This window comes from Aquila chrysaetos, chromosome 11 (genome assembly GCF_900496995.4).
Source record: "Aquila chrysaetos chrysaetos chromosome 11, bAquChr1.4, whole genome shotgun sequence".
In the NCBI taxonomy this organism is placed as follows: Eukaryota; Metazoa; Chordata; class Aves; order Accipitriformes; family Accipitridae; genus Aquila; species Aquila chrysaetos.
In genome coordinates, this window is record NC_044014.1 from 36,550,748 (window position 1) to 36,572,365 (window position 21,618).

At 47.6% G+C, this 21,618-nt stretch overlaps 2 protein-coding genes across 10 annotated transcripts in view; both read left to right on the forward strand.

Annotated features, from left to right (window-relative positions):
* The window catches only part of PRKG1 (protein kinase cGMP-dependent 1), a 532,766-nt gene extending 515,459 nt beyond the window's left edge, over positions 1-17,307 (forward strand). For all 9 annotated transcript variants that reach the window (XM_030030117.1, XM_030030116.2, XM_041127346.1 and 6 more), the window contains 7 exons: positions 1,400-1,489; positions 3,790-3,931; positions 6,147-6,310; positions 7,245-7,367; positions 7,451-7,513; positions 8,517-8,583; positions 13,124-17,307. In XM_030030117.1, coding sequence (XP_029885977.1) covers positions 1,400-1,489; positions 3,790-3,931; positions 6,147-6,310; positions 7,245-7,367; positions 7,451-7,513; positions 8,517-8,583; positions 13,124-13,222 — 748 coding nt within the window. In that variant the 3' untranslated portion in view covers positions 13,223-17,307. The remainder of the gene's footprint in view (positions 1-1,399; positions 1,490-3,789; positions 3,932-6,146; positions 6,311-7,244; positions 7,368-7,450; positions 7,514-8,516; positions 8,584-13,123) is intronic.
* Positions 17,308-19,762: 2,455 nt separating this feature from the next.
* DKK1 (dickkopf WNT signaling pathway inhibitor 1) lies at positions 19,763-21,265 on the forward strand. Its single transcript, XM_030030674.1, has 4 exons — positions 19,763-19,972; positions 20,081-20,237; positions 20,356-20,466; positions 20,710-21,265. The coding sequence occupies exons 1-4, from the start codon at positions 19,781-19,783 to the stop codon at positions 20,958-20,960; spliced, it is 711 nt and encodes a 236-aa protein (XP_029886534.1). The 5' UTR covers positions 19,763-19,780; the 3' UTR covers positions 20,961-21,265.
* The last annotated feature ends 353 nt before the right edge of the window (positions 21,266-21,618 follow it).

Genomic DNA, 21,618 nt, shown 5'->3' on the forward strand with positions numbered 1-21,618 from the left:
GCAAAGGGTACCTTTTAGCTACAGAATATTTCCAGGTAGATAAGCACAGAGCATATTCAGTACCCAAACTCCTGCCTACATCACAGCTGTGCCTGCTGGGAATTTTTTCTGTTAAACATGCCAAAAGTAGAGCGGGTAACTGCTGCTAAGCTGTGTGCTGGATGCTATGCAAACACAGACAGGAGACAAATGTTGTCTAGCATCGTGATGTGAAAGCGTATCGGAGCCAAGCTGTAGCTGCCGGGTTGTTTTGCCACGTACCTTAAGTTAATATTTAACTGAATGCCTTCGATAGGAACCAAGTCCTGCTGTGTTTTCCCCCTGGTCCATCACACAGCGCCATAAAAGATACTAATAACTGGATTTATCACTAGCTGGGAAGAGCTACAATCTGCAAAACCACCTGTTTTAATTTATATCATGTAGTATCAGCCCTTTAGTTTTTAACTCTTGGAAACTCCCATGAATGCAGCAATTACACCATAACAGAATATCCCTCAGCATCCCCTTTTGCTGTGGAGCTCGGATTTTAATTTCTGAACAGTCCAGCTGCAAAGAAACCTTTTCAGTATCCACATAGAGCAGGCTCATTCCTGCAGGCAACCTGAACCGATATATACCCACACATGTAACAAGAAGTACAAAAGTAGTTCAGCATTAAAATTAAATTAAACAGCTAATACTGAATTCCCTTTTTTTATTTCCATAGTTTTATAGTTCCATTTGTTTAATATGTCATATTAAACACAGAGCATGGATTTTACTGCACAATTTAGATTGCACTTGAGAAGGAGGATGGGTTCATAAAGCCTGGCCATCTATCCCTTTAGGCAGTTTTTCCTCCACATTCAGTCACTGGAAGAGGAAGAGCAGTTTTAGATGCCTACACATCAGCAGGTTGTCTTTAAACTCTCCATATCAGTGGGTTTAAGGTCTGAAATGAAGCACAAATTGGGTGATGCTCTTTTGAGATGATTAAATGGAGGGAAGACTGCAGATCTGCAGCCAGACTCTGTAGTGTGAAGAATAAGATAATATGGATGTTATAAAAAATGGTAGGAAAACTTCTCTTTCAAGCACCTCTGGAAAGCCAAGTGTCAGGTTACGCCATTAGAAACGGCAGATTTTATATTTAGCACCCAGAGTAGTGATGACCTCTTCTTCTGAGGTCCATGATACGCTTCACCGCTCAGATGCCCATCTTGTTCTGCTGAAATATTTCCCACCCAAGAAGCGATGTTGAAATGATTCTCCTTAAATGTAACACTAACTCTGAAAGATTCCCCTTGGTCTTGTGCTGCTTGCTGGGATGAAGTGCGTGGTCCGTGAGAAGTGGGAACACTTGGTGCCTTCGCTTCTGTCGTGGATTTATTCTGATTTTCTTGTTTGCCCACAACAGGCTCTACAGGACGTTCAAAGACAGCAAGTACCTGTACATGCTGATGGAAGCCTGTCTGGGTGGAGAGCTCTGGACAATTCTCAGGGACAGGTGAGTTTTGAGAAAATATTATCTTAGAAAGTGGAGTATTTTCTAATATGCCACCAGATACCCAAAGGTCTTTATCTTTCATGGGCAAAATCTGGATCTTACCATGCTATGTTTGATTTAAGATCCTAGAAAGCTGAGAAGATATTTTTGTTCCTATGCAGTTGGCTAGAGACAAAGTGAATCCAGTCATAACTGAGAATAAAGACTGGTGTAGGTTGCGTCCAACATGTACAAGGCTTTATGTAAGTGGAGACTTATCCAGAGCTACTTTCTCACGGCCTCTCTGAAAAAATAGAGAAGGTAGTGATGGTAGCAATAGAAGTCATGTGATAAATTCCTTCTACAACAAGTCTTTGACTGCCCTTTCCCTGTATCTTGATCTCTAAAGGGTACCCCTAAATAGCCAGCAGCATATTTTAATTTTCATTTAATTAATTAATTAATTAATTACCTTTTTGTTACCTAGAACAACAACGTTTTACAACCACAGAAATTACAGCTGTGTCCTCGGTGCCCATGCTACCATTTCTCATGTTTGAGAGCCTGGCTGGAGGCTCAGGCACCCGACAGAGAAATGTGGGACTGCTTTAAGGGTGACAGAGACTTTGGGCACCACGAATGATGGCAGAGAATGACCCTGCAGTGTGTGACCAGACATTGCAGGAGGTGCAATGTCAAGGCCAGACTCACTGCATTCCTGTAAGACACACTCTGGAGGTAGGGTCCTTCCAGTGTGGCACCTGTAGGCATTGCTGCCGTGGCCGTTTTAGACTCTAGACTTACAAACCAAGACCCTAAAGCAGCAGTGGCATTAGTGAGAGGTCACAGTTGCAAATTAAATCCATGGGAAAGTGCATTTTCAAGGTAAAAAATGCAGAATTCTTAAAAGTCATCTGAAAAATCACAATTTCCCATCTGAGAGAAAGACCTGCTTTTTTCATCACAGTGTTTTCTCCGCTGCCCACCCTCTGTAACTGTGAATAGCAACATCCACCTCTATTGTGGAAGCACTGTGATAAATAATATCTATTAATATTTCTTAATATTTATGACACAGTCAGGTATGATAGCAATGAGCAGGAGGAAATCAATAGTTCTACAGTGGCTTTTAGTCCAGATATCACATATTAAACAAGAGCCGCTCATCAAAGTGGGAAACAGGATCACGCATCAGATCCACACCCTGCAAGCAGCACAACACCATTGGGACACAGAAGTGCCATGGAAAGAAATAGTTAGGAAAGCATGTAATTACATACTGTGCCGTAATGCACAAGCAAATGTCCTGGTATTTCCTGCCTCAGGAGGGTTTGACCTTGTAGCGTTTGGTTTTGGTTGTGGGTGTGTAGGTGGCAAGTGGATTGCACGGGTGTACATGGGACCTGCACATAATACGCCTGCGGACAGGAAAAGATGCAGTTAATTGTGTGTAACTATGTCATGGGCTCATAATTGGAACATAATTTAATTAAATTTGGAAAGTGAAAGAAATGCATCAGAAAGATTGATCAGAAAGCAAAGATTAAATTCTTTTTTAATTACCTAGAATGAATTTTTTTTAATTCTTCCTTTTCCTAACAGCATGCCTTCTCCGGACCATTAAAATGAGAACCGTAGCAAAGTTAGCAGGTGCCGGGTTGTATTTTTCATTGTCTTTGTCAGAGCCTGATAATTTCACCTTTAATTCTCTCGGCTTTAAATTGTGGTTCTGCTGCCACCTAGCTTAGACATGCTTCTGAGCTCAGCCAGCTCCCACCACCAGCTCCCGACGAGCAGGGGCATATGGTTTGCTTCGGAAAAGGCTGAAACAAGGATCCAAAAGTGCGGTTTATGCTGAATTTGCAATTAACACTTCAAGTCCCAGCAACTGTAATTTTCCTGCCTTTTGTCTCGGTTATGAACACTAGTACAGGAGTTCTTGATCTCCAACAGCTCAAAATAGCTTTATCACCCAAAAGTCAAAGATTATAATTAAAAAATCACCTTTTAGTTAGAAGGTATTTGTAGATTTTACTACTATGAGATGTAATTATAAAACAAAACTAAATATTTTTATATTAAATAAATGAAAATATTTTAGATTCGAATGTTTGATATGAAGGTGGTTTGAAGGCCAAGATGCTAACTTCAGAAATGGAAATGCAATTAAATCTATACGTAAAGGTGAGTTTAGCAACAGCCACTTTCCAGGTATTACAGTGATTCTACTGAACTGTGTAGATATTTTAACAGTAGGGTGAAGTCCAGTAAGGGAAGAGATCTAATCGTTTTATCCCCTTTCCCTCTCCTATTTTACGTAGAGGTTCATTTGAGGATTCAACGACCAGGTTTTACACGGCATGTGTGGTTGAAGCTTTTGCCTACTTGCATTCCAAAGGGATCATTTATAGGGACCTCAAGCCAGAAAACCTCATTCTGGATCATCGAGGTTATGCCAAACTGGTGAGTGCCTGCAATATTTGGTTTGCTAAAAAAAGTCACCGCTACTACCAGACAACTGGTGTTTTAGGGGTAGAGGAGAACCCAGGATTAGCCATAGAGGGTCAGAAGCAAAGCCCACCCAGCCCAGGGTCCCGTCTCTGATGGTGGCCATCAGTAGATGCTGAGATGAGATCAGGGCAAGGGTGTCATCACCCACCACCGGGATGTTCTCCCAGCCTCCAGCAGGCTGAGGCTCAGGATACAGCTGAGTTGGGGAACACTAATTCTGGCTTGAAATTCAGATCTGTGGTCCTGAAGTGGAAATGTTTAGAGATAAGTGTCAAGAGAAATCCATCCAGCTGTTTTGGAGCTACTGAAAGACTAAAAAATAACTTGAAAAGAGGTGTCTTAAAATATTGGTGGGAGAGGGGGAGGACTTGCATCTGTGGGCTTTATGGGCGACTGGTGAAACAAATTTTGCAAGCTACTGTTCCTGTGTCAGGTCCTTATGTAAGCAATAAAGGAAGGCATTCTTAATGGAAGTATTAATCATGACCCTGTCATGGCAAGAAATTATTATTATTAATTGCTGTGGACTGCATTGCTGAACTGTGGCCAATACAGCTTCCTGCTTTAGGAGGGCCACTTGTGTTTTAGCACTGGTAACACACCTGACTGATCTGTGCAAACTCCTCTGGGACGACTGCATAAGGCTCTGCCTGGAACTGCTCTTCCCAGAAAGTCGTGGTCCTTCTCAGTGCTGTCCCCCTGCAAGATCCATCTCCTCAAACCAGGTCAGCAGCGTATGCAAGACCTGCACCCCCCAAATTAGGGAGTTACTGATGGGTTTCACTATACTGCTTTGTTCACTCATACTACTTTTTTGCCTCAAAAATCACTGTAGAGGTGCCCTGCATGTAAGGTACACCCCAAATGCCAGGTGAGACCGTGGAGAGGGGGAGAGGAAAAGCAAGACTTCCCTTGGTGGGAGGCGCTGGAGGATGTGGGCACTTGGGAGGCCATCAGTGAAGGACAGGGCAGTGCACTCCTAAAAAGAGCTGTGTCCAAGAGGGGCTGATGCCCTCCGTGAGAGTCATGGAGGGGGGCCAAGGTCTCTGCCTCTTGGCTTGGGGACTTCCAGGCCTTTGGGAAGGGAAACTCAGGAGTGGCGTCAGCAGGTGGGAGCAGTTAAGTTCAGACCATCACCATCACGGACCTTTACAGCATCGTGGCAGCCACCATGTGTCACCATGACGCAGCCTAATGAATGACATCAGAGTTTATCCTCCACAGCATTTCGCTAAGGCTGTTGTGTTCAGCGAGGTGTCAGATGATTGAGGAGGATTAGATGCAGGACTGCCCTTCTCCCCACCCCAGGAGGACCTGGACCGGGGTTTGTGCTGGTCCCATCACCAACCCCCAGCTCGTTAGACATTCTGATCCCCCTGAACACATGCATGATAGCACAAGAAATGTCCCAGATCTCTTGTGGGACTGTGACCACGTAGGACTTTTGCTCCTGACCATCTCAAGGTGTAGGAACATCTCACAGCCATCAAGGGACAGTAGAGTGTGCTGCAGACCACAGCTCTGGGCCAGGACAGCACCGAGGCAGGGGAGAACAGAGGGGGTAGAGCTAAAAATACAGTAAGCCTATTAACCTGAGCTCTGCCTGGGCCCCAAAGGATAGCTTTGGTTCCCAGTATAATCTGATTTTCTGTGCTTGCTGGTGCCACAGGGGGACTGCTGTAGGGGCACACTGAGGTTTGTGAGCCTGCCAGCACGTTGTAACAGCCTCAAGTAAATAGTTGTACTGCATCACTCTCTATACCGGGAGAGAAATCTGAACTTTTCAGTAGATGCCAAAATGGTCAGTGTTTAGCCTAAATAGTTACTTGCTCAGGTAAAAGCTGGGAGTTTAAAAAAAAAAAACAAAGCAAAACAAATCAACCTCAGCTGTGAATGATACGATGTTACATCTCCCCAGAAACCTTCAGTGTTAGCATTTGTTCTTCTTCCCTCACGAGAGTCTTCCTTTTTATATTACGAAGGATAAATCGGTGAAAAGGTCACTACGGTTGCCTGGTCCTGGAAAGACCCATGATGCTTTCGTTAGGAGAATATTCTCACGAGGAAACCTCCTTTCTGCTTTGCTTCACTTCAAGAGGAGCGGAGCACATGGCTGACATATTCCCTCTCGTGCTCTGCCCTGATGGTACTCTGCTCCTTTCCGCAGGTCGATTTTGGCTTTGCAAAGAAAATAGGATTTGGAAAGAAAACATGGACTTTTTGTGGAACCCCGGAGTACGTAGCCCCCGAGATCATCCTGAACAAAGGTCATGACATTTCGGCAGACTACTGGTCACTGGGAATCTTAATGTATGAACTCCTGACTGGCAGGTATGGGCATCGGGGCCGGCACCACTGCTGAAAATAGATCCGAATATTTCTGCCGTTGTCACCCTGATTAGGCGAGGGACAGGTTCAGAGCTGGCGTGTGCTGTAGCGGCACAGCACTATGCTGCTGAACCTAATAATTAGTTTTTCCACTTTAAGTCACAGCTTCCATGCAGACTGCTCAAAGGGCAAGACATGAGTAGGCCTTTTAGGAAACGCTGTGAAATGACACCGAAAATTCCTTTTTGGCCCTGAATGAGCTGAACATGATGGAGAAAGGGAAAGGGTTTGCAATTTAACTGGAGAGGTGCAATGATGGGCTGCCACACATCTGAAAAGGAGGAGGTAGACCTGACACTTGGGTCCCTATATCCATCCCTTCCCTTACTTAGTTTTGGATGTATATATTACTGCTCATGTTGGCAGTAGCAGCTTCCTTGCACTTCCTCACCTCATCCCCCATCACTCACTCCCATCATACCGGAGCTGGAAAAGGATCCATCATCTCAACCTGCTTATCCTTTGGGGCTAGACCCAACCCCTATTCTGTTAAACCAATGGAAACCTAATTAATCCCCACTGAAAGCATGTCACAACATCAGAGAATAAGCCAGCGAACATTGCTCAGACCCTTGTTCCTTGGGCTGTTGGGATGTGGGCCATCATGGAAGTGAGAGGTTCAGCACGTGCTGCTGCAGAAAACATGACTTTACTCTTCGGTACTTCCCTCCAGCCAGCACCACTGACAGTATCAGAGCTCCTTGGCTGAGAAATTATTAAGATCAGAGGAAGCAAAGCATTGCTAGTCGTCATCTACCTTTTCTCAGTTTAGTAGGGTACTATGTTTTGCTTTGGGTGGGTGGGGAGGTTTATCAATCTTCAATGCTATTTTAAAGACAAGCTTTTAATCTTTACCTTTTTCCTTTCCCCTCTGAAGTCCCCCTTTCTCAGGCCCAGACCCCATGAAGACCTATAACATCATATTAAGGGGAATAGACATGATTGAATTTCCAAAGAAGATTGCCAAGAATGCTGCTAATTTAATTAAAAAACTATGCAGGTAAGCGCATGAAATATAATCACCTTGATCTTATTTGCAAAGAAATTAATTGTTCAGTAACCAATTTGTTATTCATTTTACAGGGACAATCCATCAGAAAGATTAGGGAACTTGAAAAATGGAGTGAAAGATATCCAAAAGCACAAGTAAGTGTCTTCTCCACCATCCGTCAGATCCAACCCACAGAAACATGCATTTCAAGCACTTCAATTTTCAGCAAAAAATACTCTTCATGTGCTTTAGACTCTTAACTGAATTTCCATCAGATTCTTTTTTTCCTAGTGTTTTGGTATAGATGCTAGCCTTGCCTATGAGCAAAACACATTGCACAATGACCATTACACTTTAATTACTCTAGTTGCAGAAGAGCATTTGGAAGCAATCCAACTTGGCCACTGCCTGCTTGGATTTTTTTGGTTTGCAGAATCACTTTCCAAGGTTTTCCTTGATTTCCCTTCCCCCCCGCCCAACACACTTTCTCTCTACCCGTGATATTAATTCATCATCCCTTTTGGTCTGATGGGAGAGAGTTGTTAAGTGATGTCACATAGGTTTTCAAACTGCTGGAGGGGAATAAGAACAAGTTAAGAGAGCCATCACAGAAGCAGGTTATCTCATCCATCCGTGCTGGTGCTTCTCTTCTTCCATCCCCGAAGCAACAGAAATGGGTTGGATGGACATTTTGGGTGGACGGGTTGAAGACTCAGCCCAGGACTCATCCACCCACCTAAGCTGCCGTAGCTTGAGCAAACTCGAGGTGCCTGAACCAGGAGGAGGACGTCACTGTACATGCCCTTAGCTCCCTATCTCATACGAAGAAAGGACATTAGGGGTCTCATACGGGAGGGATCAACCCTATAGAAAGGAAAGAGCAGCTGCCAGGACACCTGCAGTGAGGAACGGTTTTCTTCTGAGCATTGGTAATTTGTACTTGCCATGGTATTATCACTGGGTTGCTACACATGCTTCATTTTCAGTCCCCTAAAACATACATAAAGGTGACAGGAAAAATTATTAAGGCTAATTGGACAATTTGAAGAAGATGACTACGGGAGTTGAAACCCACTGTTTAAGCAATTTAAATTTGATTTTGTGCTACAGAGAGATTTTCGCCGTATGTCTTAACTTTCATTATTCCCTCCTTTCTAGATGGTTTGAAGGCTTTAACTGGGAAGGGTTACGAAAAGGGACACTGACGCCTCCTATAATACCAAGTGTAAGTTTTCCTACTTATTTTCTCCTTCCTGGCCAATAAGTTTCTTTTACATGAATGTTGTGAGCTTCGGGCAGTAATACACTGGAGTTAAGTGGCGACAGCATGTGCTTTATTTCGTCTGAAGATGCTTGAAGAAGTCATGTTAGAGACATTTCCAGCTACACTTGGTCTCCTGGCAGTCTCTTCCAGGGGACGGCGGTTTGGGGAGGGCATGACTGCAATGAAATGCTCTTTGCAGCAGGAGATCGGGGCAGGATCATTCACTACTACACGTTTTTCTCTTCCTCACCTGCTCCACTTGTTTCTTCTCTACTTTTCACATTTCAGTGGAGAGCTGCCACTTTCACCCCTTCTCTCAGATGTGTCCTCTTTCTTTCTCCTTTATTCTTATTTCTTTTGACGAGGCAAGTGGGATTTGTATGCCATCTCCCTTTTCTTTTGCATTAACCTTTCTCTCTGTCTTTTCTTTTGTGCTTTTCGCTCTTTTTTTCCTGCATCCGTGTCCTACATGAAAAGCCCTGTTACCGCCTAGTTTATGTTTAACTGGGAGCAGACGCGGAGGGACAGCTCGACTCATTTTCCTTTGGAGCAAAGCTCTTCCTTTGATGTCTTTGTGAGCTCTTTACCCACAAAGCCTGCCACAAAGGGAAACCAAACAGGATTAGCTGATAGAAATTACCTTGGCCCCTTCTGTTCTGCAGCCTCCCCTCCTTGTTTCAACTTAATCCCTTTCTCTCCATGCCTCTCCCGCGGGATCACCGAGAGAATGACATTAGCAATCGTGTTTAATTGCATCCCGTTGCTCTGTCCACCCATGGTCCTGCCCCTCCTGCAGCAGCGGCAGGCACGGCTCCAGGGCTAAGTCTGCCATCCCAAAGTTTTCTTAGCAGCTATGAAAGAGCAAGAGGGTTTTGCATACCCACTTTTTGCCCTGTGGGCTGCAGAAGTTGCTGGCAGTTAGTGGGAGAAAGCAGGACTTTGCAAATATCTGCCTAAAGCAGGATGCCCAAAGAACATATAAATGTTTTATAAATCAAAACCGTGTTTTTTCTGTTAAGCTTCTCTTTAATGACTATTAATTTGTCAGCGGTACTGTTCACCACATTTCAAGTCAGACAATAAAGTCAAGTTTGCTCCCTTACATCCCGTTACAATTTGTGGTTTACCTGTGCAGGATGTCAGTGTAGCCTGCAAATGCCCCAATATGTTTCTCTAATTGTTTTTAGTGGATTTGTAGTTTAGTAAGAGCATTTCCAGCACTGCTTTTACCCAATATGCATATGGACCCTGCATGTCTAACCCTCAGATGGCACAACCAGCAGCAGTGACTTCAGTGGTACCTGCTCTCTATGGGCATGAATTGCTCCCTGACATCCCCAAGCTGGGATGTTGCTCCACCACCAGAAATGGTCTCTGGTCCTTTGGCACTGCCTAGAGGAAGGCCGCTCTCCAGCCTGTTGTACAGGAAATAATGTTTTCTTTGCTTTTTCAGTTAGATCCAACAGGGTAGGAGAAAAGGTTTGTATGGTGTTATTTCTTGGCATCTTCAAGGCTGTGTGTTCGTGGGACTAGTGGTGTCCTACCAGGGAACACATCTGTGGTTGCTCCCAAGACAGTGATCTGCTGTCACTCTTTTGGCCAGCACACCACCATCAAGGCTTTCCGAAGTAGAGAGGAGCATCCTTCCCTCTTCAGAGGAATCCTTCTTCCAGGACAACTCAATGTTAACAGCCATACGTTGCCCTAATCCCAATTCAATCACAGCTCATTCTTTCCTAGAGTTCTTAGGAGTAACATCTTCTCTAGACATACTCCCAAGATCCTCTCCAAAACCTGCCTCAATTAACTAGTGAATCTTGTCAATCCCAAAGCTGTCTGTCCTTCTCGGCCTTGTTTTCCACAAGTTTTTCAGTTGCTTTGGCAAAAGTCCCAACTGCCAATAAGAGCCATATGTGAAAAGGGACCCAAAATACATAGCTCTGGGGGAAGAAATCCATTTTTCCTTCAGCCAGTGCACCTCTTGTTGAGCCAGTAGAGCTAAACATAGAGACTAGCTTTCTTTTTTTTAAGAAAAAAGGCCTTCCCCAGCTCTTTAACCCTCATTAGCAGTTATGTGGTACTACCAGTGAGGCAATCGAAAGCTGCTCCTTAGCTCTTATTCCATGGCATTTTAGGAAAGATCTCCATTTACAGCCTGCTGCTAGGACATCACTTCAGGGAGCAGCTGAGCCTCAATACCACAGCTGAGATCTGTGACAGTAGCTGTCCTTAAAAGCTTCTCCTGCCTTGACTTTTCCAAAGATGTGCTGTCTTGCATCACAGCTCTTGCCTTTGAGAATGACATGCAGACCTCTGCGCCATAATTCATCTCAAGCCCTTATGTTGGTAAGCAATCAGAAAGCTGACACTGATGTTTGCACTTTATCTTCTTGGACAGAAGATAATTCTAGAGTGTCCCTTCTTGGCTGGTGAGGCCATCAAGAGGGACATTTGCTCCCATGTGTCTGACAGTGAAGGAATGCAGGCCACGTAGGTGACCTGGAGCTCAGAGCTGTGGGGAATCACAACAGCATTACCATCACATAATGTCAATCAGCAGAGTAGCAACTCATCCAACCTTTTTTCTCCAAATCCTATTTCTTCTAAGAAAAAGAAAACCCTCTACATTTGAGGTGTTGGATATACTCAGCATTTTTATTTTGTCAGATGAACACACAAAAGGCAATCCATTTCCCAAAGTAGGACTTATTTCCCTTAAAGCCTCATCTAAGCAGAGCTCAAAAAAACGTGCCTGTGCTGCTAGGTGCTCCCAGAGTGGAGATCTGCAGAGGAGCCCCGGGGAGCTCCATAGATGCTTTCACGCAGTGCAGTCCACTTACACATTGTCCATGACTGCTGAGAGGCTTCCTATGAAGACAGGCTGAGAAAGTTGTGGTTGTTCAGCCTGGAGAAGAGAAGGCTCTGGGGAGACCTTATAGCAGCCTTCCAGTACCTAAAGGGGGCCTACAAGAAAGCCAGAGAGGGCCTCTTTATCATGGCATGTAGTGATAGGACAAGGGGTAACAGCTTTAAACTGAAAGAGGGTAGATTTAGGTTAGATATTAGGAAGAAGTTCTTCACTGTGAGGGTGGTGAGGCACTGGAACAGGTTGCCCAGAGAGGCTGTGGATGCTCCATCCCTGGAAGTGTTCAAGGCCAGGTTGGATGGGGCTTTGAGCAACCTGGTCTAGTGGAAGGTGTCCCTGCCTATGGCAGGGAGGTTGGAACTAGATGATCTTTGAGGTCCCTTCCAACCCAAACCATGCTATGATCCTATGATTCTGCTCCCAGAGGGAGACTTCACATGGGGTTGGCTGAGAGAAACAGAGGGTTGTGGTCCAGCCCATGAGACTGTGGAGGAGGGCGAGTGTGGAGAACCCCAAGGGTGAGGACCCAAAGGGTGAAGGCTCTCCAACCCAACAGTGCCAGCACCAACAAAGTAAACAGATCCAGGTAACTCAAAAGAAACTAAATTACAGTATTCAGTACACAGTGAAGCATCTCATCACTCTGTAGTGCTCCACTAAGCTTTTACAGGGTTGGGTTTTTTTTTCAAAATGAGTTGGATATTCAAGAATCTTAATTTTCCCTGAGATGTTTCTGGCAGCAGGAAAATGCTGATGCAGCTGGGCAGCAAATAAATTTAGAGCTGACGTTAGAGCTCTTGTTGATCAAATAGTCTTTTCCCAAGGTTTATAGCAGCATCCACCATCAAATACGTCTCCTGGACTGTAGTCTGGCCTCTGGCTGTGGGTGGCTTTTCCACCAGCTGCACAAGTGAAACGGCTGAAAAATGCAGCAAGTGTTTTCTGCCCAGCACTTCTATGGCAAGTGCAGTCCCCTCCAGCCTGCACTGGCTACTTGGGGTATGGCTTGAAGTACCGATTTTCTCTAGTAAGACACTGATTATTTTGGTCTGGAGAGCTGCTGGTCTGTTTCTGTATTGTTTCGTTTTTTTACATTGCGTTGAATGTGTCAGAGGCTCATTGTAAGAAAGTTTCAGGCACCATTGTAAAGCAAAAAAATTAGAAATTATCTAGCTATGGTAGATTTTAAATGACATTATTTCCAAAAAAGAAACATACTTGGCCTTCATCCTCAGAAGATGGGTTTCTCTTGTAGGCTCCCTAGACTGAGCAATACTTGTCAGGAAACTTGAAGGTGGCAGGGTCGAGCTCACAGCCTCAAACTCAGGATCCTGCAGCCATAAATTAGATATCTGGGCTTTGGGGAGGCCCAAGGCTTTTCTGCCAACCTTGTACTAATGGGTAGGACAGTTGCTCTTGAACTAGAGACCCCAGAGGGCCTGGATCATTAGAGTAGGAGGGCTGTGGGAAGTCCTCCTGAGATTCAGCAAAAAGTATTGAATGCAGAACTTTTCTTCCTTGCTGCAGTTAGCAATGAATCCTCTTAAATGATCGTGGTTGTGAGATCAAGAGGAAATGTCTGCAGGCATCCACTTTGATGACTGTCCCCTTCTTGTCACTCTCTTCTTTCCACAGGTTGCATCTCCAACAGACACAAGCAATTTTGACAGCTTCCCGGAGGACAGTGATGAACCACCCCCTGATGACAACTCAGGATGGGACATAGATTTTTAATGTATTTCTCTTACCTGCTTCTGCCTTGCTGAAGACAGCTTCCTGGGACATGGCTGCCAGCGAAACCGAAAGAATTGGGGAGGATTAGTGCTCGGGGTCACCATGATGCCTTGATTGATGCTGCTACAGTAACTACAGTGGCATTAGGACTTATTGCTTAGATGACAATAGTGCTCTTCATGTTTTATGTTCGAACTTAAAGTAGCAGTTGACATGGTGGTCCTGACACAAAGCCTTTCACCGGTAAAGAAATATGTTTTCTATCACTGCAATGATCTTGCTACGCTCTTAATTATAAAAGTCGAGAGATACGTAGTGTAAGACGCACTTAATTCTAGCTGCAAGGTACTGGCTTTATCAGTAGGATCAATAGTAATTTATTAAGTGCTGTAGCTAAATACAGTGCAGGATTTGGGCTACTCCCACCCTCCAAACTCCCTAGGTCTTCTACTGTAGGCCAGTGTAGGAGCAAAGAAGGACCACATGGTACTGGTCAAAGAGTTCATGTCAAAGCAGTGGTAAAATTTGTCCTTTTCCTTTCCAAGCAGTATTCATGACAAGACTGAATGTTACCTTTCCTCTTTATTTTTGAGATTTTTTTATTTTAGCCTGGTAAAACAAAAGCACAACTGCTCTAGATCCTGTTAAGGCAGATATGGGTCGCTTCTCTCATACAGCTGAGAACATACTGTAACACGAAGTTTGGGGTTTTTTTTTTCCTTTCCCTTGGTACAAATACATAACTGCATGAAAATAACCAACCATAAAATTAATCCATTTTACATATAAAATAGTGCTTAAATAATGTCCTGTAATAAAGTGAAAGCAGCCCACTGGTCTTACTGGTTAGCTATTAGGCATAAAACTAAGCCTAACTTTTACCTTTTTAGAGCCTGAAGGGAAAACATAAGACCCATAATGTACTTTATAGGTGCTATGTACATCCCTCATCTGTGAATATACCTATTCAGTCAACCACCATTTCAGAAATATGTAGCAAGAGGCATCGTTCTCCGTCACGCTCTTGGATGATTTTACATCTCCGTGTCTGCATCTCTTCCGTGTTTAGTACAAAGCTAATTAAAATAAAAGGTGGTACAGGGCCAGTTTGCTGGCTCTGTTTGTAATATTGCCCATGAAAATGTAATCCTAATTACACCAGACTAAGGAGCTCCACAGGAAAATCAGTGGAATTAAATGGAAAATCGATATTGGATGTGGTTGTGCGAGGTCTCCATGTCTCCAGTGTACCAGGTCCCCAGTGACTGTCTTTAAGGCACGGGAATGGCTAGAGCCGAGTCGGCTCGTACGGAAAAAGGAGCTGGGGAAAACAATATTATCGTGTGTCCACTTTTCGCTCACTTCCACTGCTTTTCCTTTGCTTGAGTACAGTCTCTCCTGATTTATAGGATGTAACAGAGGAATCCTGTCCTGGATGCCTGTTTGTTGTGTATACATGGGACTAGAAGTTTAACCCATCATACCAACAAGAAACATCAGCTTTCAGACTCTGTAACAGACCCTGCCCCAAAAATTAGCAGATGCTGCCCCAGTTCATCTCAGAGCTGCCAAGAACTGTTGTATACGCTGGAAGGCGAAAGATCAACTTTTGCTGAAAAGTCATTCATGACTTTTGCCTACACAGTACATAGAAAATGTATGTTTTAGCAGTAAAAAAATATTTCCCCGATGCTAAATCCCCACTCTTTCCCATGTTCCTAATGAAAGCTACTTAACAGAATGTATTAAAAAGGTTTGTTCTCCCCTTCTTTGACAGCACTGACGATGTCTGCTGTTTGCCAGCAAACTAAAGAGCTCGGTCATCACAACGCCTTTGAAAACCAGTCTGTTTCGCTAAATTTCCCTCCTCATTTTCTGAAGGGTGAGGCAACACTGTCAGCACAGTGACTTCAGGTTGTTTCCGCTATTCATTAATCATTAAAACCTTGTTTACCTTCAAAACCATAGGGAAAAGACAGTAATGACGTCTCCCAGGAATTACTCATGTAGGGCAAATACACGCTCGCTTTTCAGCCTTTGTCTGAGGGATGGAAGACACTGAAAGCCAGTGCTGAGTACTAGGGCTAAAGTAATCACTAGGCATCTTAGCAGACAGGCTGCTGCCTAAAAGCCAAATTCTTTTCTCGCATCCCCCTGGTTTCTCACTCGACGATGCGGCGACATTGGAGGAGAAAACTTGCTGTCGTTGGTAACTTTGTACAGAAGAATGTAGAGAGGAGTTTGTCCCAAAATGATGACATTTAGTAGCTGAGATGCAGTTGTCAGTCAAGGGGTTTGTCGGGAGGAAAGGGTATCACAACAATTTTGGGAGGCAACCCAAAAATGTTACGGGAAGAAGGTTTTAAAATGGGCTGATGAGTTATTTTTCTTTCTTCCTATGCCTTTTTCCTTGTCCCAAGCACGGTAATTAATACCTGCAGCGTGTGGCATGCGCTGTACCGAATATAAATTTATTTTGATATCAAACACTTCACTCAACTTTCATCGCCTTTCCTAAGCATACTTTAAGCAACATACTTAGCATATATATATGAAAAATGCCTTCATTTATAAGTAATATATTTGAGTTGCATTATATATATATATTCACAACAACGGATTGCCTCGGTGTTTCCACTTACTGTTCTTTCTTCTTTGCCTCCTTTTTTAACATATGGGATGACAGCCTATTTACGTAAGGGGAAATCAGCTCCCGTATTTAAAACGAGTGTATTAAGATCGGTGTCGTTAAGACGCAGACGATCCGTAGCTTCTCACAGTGCTGCATTATCCATAACAAATTCTTATTTAACAACAGGACCACAAGCAAATTTTTATGTAAATAGGTATTTTCGTGTTGATATTTTGTGGTACACATGTAACTTTTTCTTTTAGAGTCCCATGGCATTATTACTTCATTTTCTTATTTGTAATGTAATGTTTTTAGATCAAGGTAGACTTGAATTAATGTCATAATTGTCAGTATTATTAAACTTTATGTCAACTGTACTGTTAACTCATCTGTCCCATAGTTTTAGAACATGATTAGCTATCTGGCATTGTTGCAAGTGCCTTAAATCCATGGCATCCTATTAAAAAAAAAAAAAAAAAAATTACAAATTTGGTGTTATGCTGCATGACAAAGACAAACACACCTCAAATTGTCGTCCTTTCTTAGCTTGCTGCGTTTTACAGTTCTTTCTGCTACCAATTTCTAAGCCTTTATTATATAATATTGATGAATTACAGAAATGATGAAGTCGTTCTCTTATTTCTGTTCAATGTACCAGAGCTGTGTATCTGTTAATGAGATACAGAGTCATTTCTGTGAAATGTATAAATGTTATGTGCGGGTCAAATTAATATATGACATCCTATCAGTCCGTAGACAGGTATTCCTGTTTTGCTAAGGTGTGCAGATTCAACCCATTGTGCCGTCCAGCGCCAACCTCCCGTCTTATACAAACCCCTTTAGAAATCTCCCACCCCGAAAAAAACGACGAGCAACCCGGTGTGCAACCCGACCTGCGTTTTTTTGACCCAAATTGACCCAAAACCCCCATGGAAAGGCGTAGCTCGTTTGCACCACTCAACAAAACAGGATCTGTGCTTCCCCCCCCCAACTCCTTCTATATGCAACCCACCGCCGAGGCGAGCCCTCAGCGCTCCCGCAGAGCTGAGCTGGAAAGCTGGAAGCTCCTCGTCCTCTGCAGCTCCCTGGCCGCGTAAAACCAGCCGTAACGCTGAGACTTGGGCGGTTTTAGGGCTTTACCGGCAAAAGGGGAAATTTTCTTTGGAGTTGCCTATTGTCCCTAGTCCCAATTTACGCTGTTTTTACACTAGCCCCTTGTTTTATATTCTTGTTTTCTCCAGTTTTCTTCTTACATGAAAGAGGTTTTGTTTGTCAGACAAATGTCAGTCATCCACCGGTCATCGGCCGGTTGCACTCTTTTGATGTAGATTTAAGAACTTTTTTTCATAAACTTTAACGGCTTTTGTTTTGCTCTGTATTTTCCCTGCAGCTGTAATTGCCGAGTGCCTGTTGTATACTTTATAGAGTTGAAATAAAAATAATTACTTTTGAACGGCGTGTCAATGGCTTTCTTCCACAGCAGAAGCCAAGTTTGGGGGAGTTCTTCTGGTTAGTGATTAAATTGGGGTTTTTATTCTCATTTATGATGATATGTAGTAAGAGATAACTGAACAAAATGTATGGTACTTACAGATTAGTCCGGCACCCAGATTCTCTGCAGGATGCAAAGGCAAATAGCCACAGTTACTATACTTCAGTGTTTATTTGAGCAGCAGCAGCATCCCGAGCAGCCCAGCCAAAGGGGTCCAAGGCCAACAGGGGTCCTGCTTCAAGCAGGGTTGGCACCGAGTGACCCCCACAGTTCGCTGCCAACCCAAATTATTCTGTGAACATACTAAGCAATAAGCACATTTGCAGCGTGTTTACTCTTCAGGGATCAAGAATTCGCTTTATATTTTGTTTGCTGCCAATATAAGTGAGTCCAGGGCACGCAGCTGGGAAGGGACCGTATTTCCAACATGAGCTGTGTCATCCCTAGATGGGATGTGACTGCAAACACCTCCCGTGTCAAAAAAATGGTGTCCTTATTGTCACTGTCCCTTATGAGAAATGCTGAGTGGTGGTGATGGAGGCACAGCCATTAATGGCAGCACATGGGTTGTCATGAAGACGTCACCCTGTATTCAGGATGCTGAGACTCTGCCCATCCCAAAGGATTTAAATACATCCCTGGGAAACTGCTCAGCCCCCGTGTGACAGAACTGTCATCTTTAAATCTCAGCAAAGTCATGGTTAAGGGTGTACTTCCATGCAATGTGGACACAGAGACAGGTAAAAACTGGGGAAGGGAGCAAGAAAACATCCTCCTAGGAGGGAAATAAATTTGATGATAGCTGCCTAAGCAGGAGCTGGGAAACATCCCAAAATGATTTTGCAGGATGCAGCAATCACAGATACGAGTTACTAATACAATAAAAAGCCCAGGGTGACGTGGCCCTCACCTGAAACTGTGAGGGGAATACAGGGATTTCGGGGCAAGGTGTGGCCCTCATTCTTGCAGGCTAAAAATAGCAAGGCCCAGGTTCGCCTGACTGCGGCGGGGATGTCCGCTGGCTGCTGATTCAGCAGCATCGCCTCTGCCAGCACCTGCCTTAGGTGCTCGCCGAAACTTTCCCAGACAATTATTAGCCCGGCTTGAGCCTCTTGGGCCTGAAATAGGCGATGGCAGCTCCCCGCAGAGTGACAGCCATACCCTCGCGCTGGAGCTGGGTGCGTGCTGCTGGGGTTTTAATTGCAGGAGGGTGACGGCTGAAATCACCCACCCTGATGGGAATAAATATTTGGGGTGGGGTGGGACAGCCCTGCCGGATTCAGGCTTTTTGCCTGTATGTTTTCTTTCAAACCCCGCTTTAAAAATAAAGTTAAATCAGGGCATTAGGCCGTTATCATGAAAACCCAATTTAATTAATTGGGGTTTGCTACTGCACTTGCACGACCTCCCGAGGGTGGGGGGCGGTGCTGCCCCGGCGCGGCCGCCAGGGGGCGCCGTCGTGCCGGCCGTGCCGCGCTGCCCCGGTGGGGGGGGGGGGCGGGACATGGGACCGGGGGGGGCCCGCGGCGCCCCGAGGGCGCCGGTGCAGGCACCGGGGGGGGCGACCCCTTTGATCTCCCCGCATCAAAGGGCCCGGGAGGTCCCCCCACCAATGTTGCCCCCCCCCTCCATCCCGACGGAGCTGCCGCCCGGGCCAGGGTCAGGCGAGTGCGCGGGCAGGAGCGGAGGCGAGGGGGGGAGCGGCGACGGACGCCGACGGGGGCTGCGGACCAGGGCTCAGCCCCCCCCGCGCCGTGTCCCGTTCCCACCCCCACACCCCGGGCCGGTGGGAGGGGGGTGTGCAGAGCGGCCCCCTCCCTTCCTGCAAAGCTGTGCTGGCGCCAGGAAGGGCGCGGGGGAGAGGGGGGGCGCAGACTTATAGAAGACCAAAGGAGAGACTCTGCCACCGAGGCGGGGGGGGGCCTTTCTGCACCCTACCACGGCTCCCAGCCACTGTGGGGGGGTTGCATGGGGCGAGCCCCCCCTCCCCCCTTTCCCCGCCCCCCCCGCGTCGGGCGAGGCGGCGCGCCCGGCTGGACACAGCGGCGACGTCGGGGCGCGCGGAGCATCTGGCCGGGAACCGGAGGGGGGTTGTCGGGGTTGGGGGGAGAGGTCTGCCCTCTCCGTTGCGAAACTCCCTCCCGGGCCGACGGCCAATGACGGAGCCCTCGGGGCGGGGTGGGGGGGGGGGGGGCTGGTTTTGGGGGCTCATCGGCACAACTACCCCCCCCCCTCCTCCCCGGGGGCCCTTTGAAATCTCATCCGCCGTGCCCTCCTCCCCGAGGGGGCGGGCGCAGGAGGCAGCCCCCGGGGGTATAAAGGCGGCGGCGGGCAGCGCAGGTAGCTGCTGCTCGGGGGCCGCGGGAGCTGCTGCGCCGTCGGGACACCACCGGGGACGAGGGGCCGGGAGGGGACGGGACGGGCCGGGACGAGGATGCGGGGGCTGGTGGCGGTGTTGGCGGCGCTGAGCTGCGCGGCCCCGGCGGGGCGGGCGGCGGCGCCCGCAGGCGCCCTCAGCTCCAACGCCATCAAGGGACCCCCCCCGGGGGGAGCGGCCGAGGCCAGCGCCGCCCCCGCCGCCCCCTTCGACGGCAGCAACAAGCCGCCGCCGGCTGCCACCCGGCAGGTAGGAGCGGGGATGCACCGGGGCGGGGGGTGACACACCGGGGATGGGGCGGGGGGGGGATGGCAGCCCCGCTGACCCCCTCCGCCTCCTCTCTGCCCCCCCCCCCAGCCTTTCCCCTGCGCCGAGGACGAGGACTGCGGCCCCGAGGAGTTTTGCGGGGGGGCGGCCCGCGGCGGGGGTGCCCCGCTCTGCCTCGCCTGCCGGAGACGCCGCAAGCGCTGCCTGCGCGACGCCATGTGCTGCCCCGGCACGACCTGCAGCAACGGTGAGGGGCAGCAGAGCTTGGGGGGGGGGGGGGGGGGGCCGCCAGCCTGGGGGTGGCCGCGGGAGAGTGGTGTCGGGGTCCCACCCGTGGCTGACAGCCGCCCTGCTGCCTCCCGCAGGGCTCTGCACCCCCCCGGAGCCTCTCCACGGAGCCGCCGAGATGGACGAGATGGGCACTGAAGCTCTGCCCCGACGGACGCCCGCTCCCGCCTGGCTCCCCACTGCCAAAGGTAAGGGGATCCCCGGTGCTGTGACCCTACTGTCCCCTGTGGGGCTGCCCACCCTGCCCCGCTGGCACCCGTGGGGTCGGTCCAGCATGCCCACCCTGACCCGCTGTCCAGCATGGGAGTTGGTCTGGGATGTCCACGCTGCCCCGCTGTCTCCTATGGGGTCAATCCGGGATGCCCACCCTGCCCCACCATCCCCCGTGGGAGCATCCCAGCCTGAGCACACGCCCCGCTGTCCCCATGCAGGTGAGGAGGGGGACTTCTGCCTGCGCTCGTCGGACTGCGCAGCCGGGCTGTGCTGCGCCCGTCACTTCTGGTCCAAAATCTGCAAGCCGGTGCTGCGGGAAGGGCAGGTGTGTACCCGGCACCGGCGGAAAGGCACCCACGGCCTGGAGATCTTCCAGCGGTGCCAGTGCGCCGAGGGGCTGGCGTGCCGCCTCCAGCGAGAGCACGGCCCTGCCGATGCCTCCCGCCTGCACACCTGCCAGTGGCACTGAGCATTGCCGGACAGACGGACGGGACGGACTCCGGCCTCGCCGGAGCGGAAGGTTGTTTCTCAAGGGAACTACTTTTAAGCGACTAATTGCAGTACGTTACTGTGTTGTGAATACTCGAGCTGGCACTTAGCTGTACATAACACCAGGACTTTTAATGACTTTTTTTTTTTTTTTTCTTCGAGGGTGCTGCCTTGTGCTCTTCAAGCCATGACTGTGACTTTGTACACACTGGGTTTTTTTTAAAATCTGGGTCAAAAGGATGCGACCGTCTGTTTGCGAGCAAATAAACCATTCTTTAAAAATCAGCCCGAGCCGCCTGCGCATCCCTGCCTGCACATCTCTGCCTGTGCATGGCGGCTGTGGTCCCTCCCTGCCCCAGGGGAGGGGAGATGCAGTCTGGGGTGGAAATGCCCAAAGGGGTGGAGGGGGGGGGCGCATCGCCAGCACCCCATGGGAAAGGCTGCTTGGTTATCACTATTTATTCCGCTGCTTTTTAGGAATTACGGTGTGCCATGGTAGCCACCGGATACCCTCTGGCCACCAGACGCAGGGCCAAGGATGGGTGCTGGGGCTCTGGGAAGGGCAGGTGGCAGTGAAACACCCTCCTGCCTGGTTTTTCCGTGGGTTGAGGAGGGAGCGAAGGATCACCAGAGGGGCT

Excerpts from the sequence above, each read along its gene's own strand:
- DKK1 (XM_030030674.1), top strand. The coding sequence starts at position 19,781 with ATGCGGGGGCTGGTGGCGGTGTTGGCGGCGCTGAGCTGCGCGGCCCCG. Across the intron at positions 20,238-20,355 it reads CGGCACGACCTGCAGCAACG|GGCTCTGCACCCCCCCGGAG; the intron begins GTGAGGGGCAGC and ends TGCCTCCCGCAG. Across the intron at positions 20,467-20,709 it reads CTGGCTCCCCACTGCCAAAG|GTGAGGAGGGGGACTTCTGC; the intron begins GTAAGGGGATCC and ends GTCCCCATGCAG.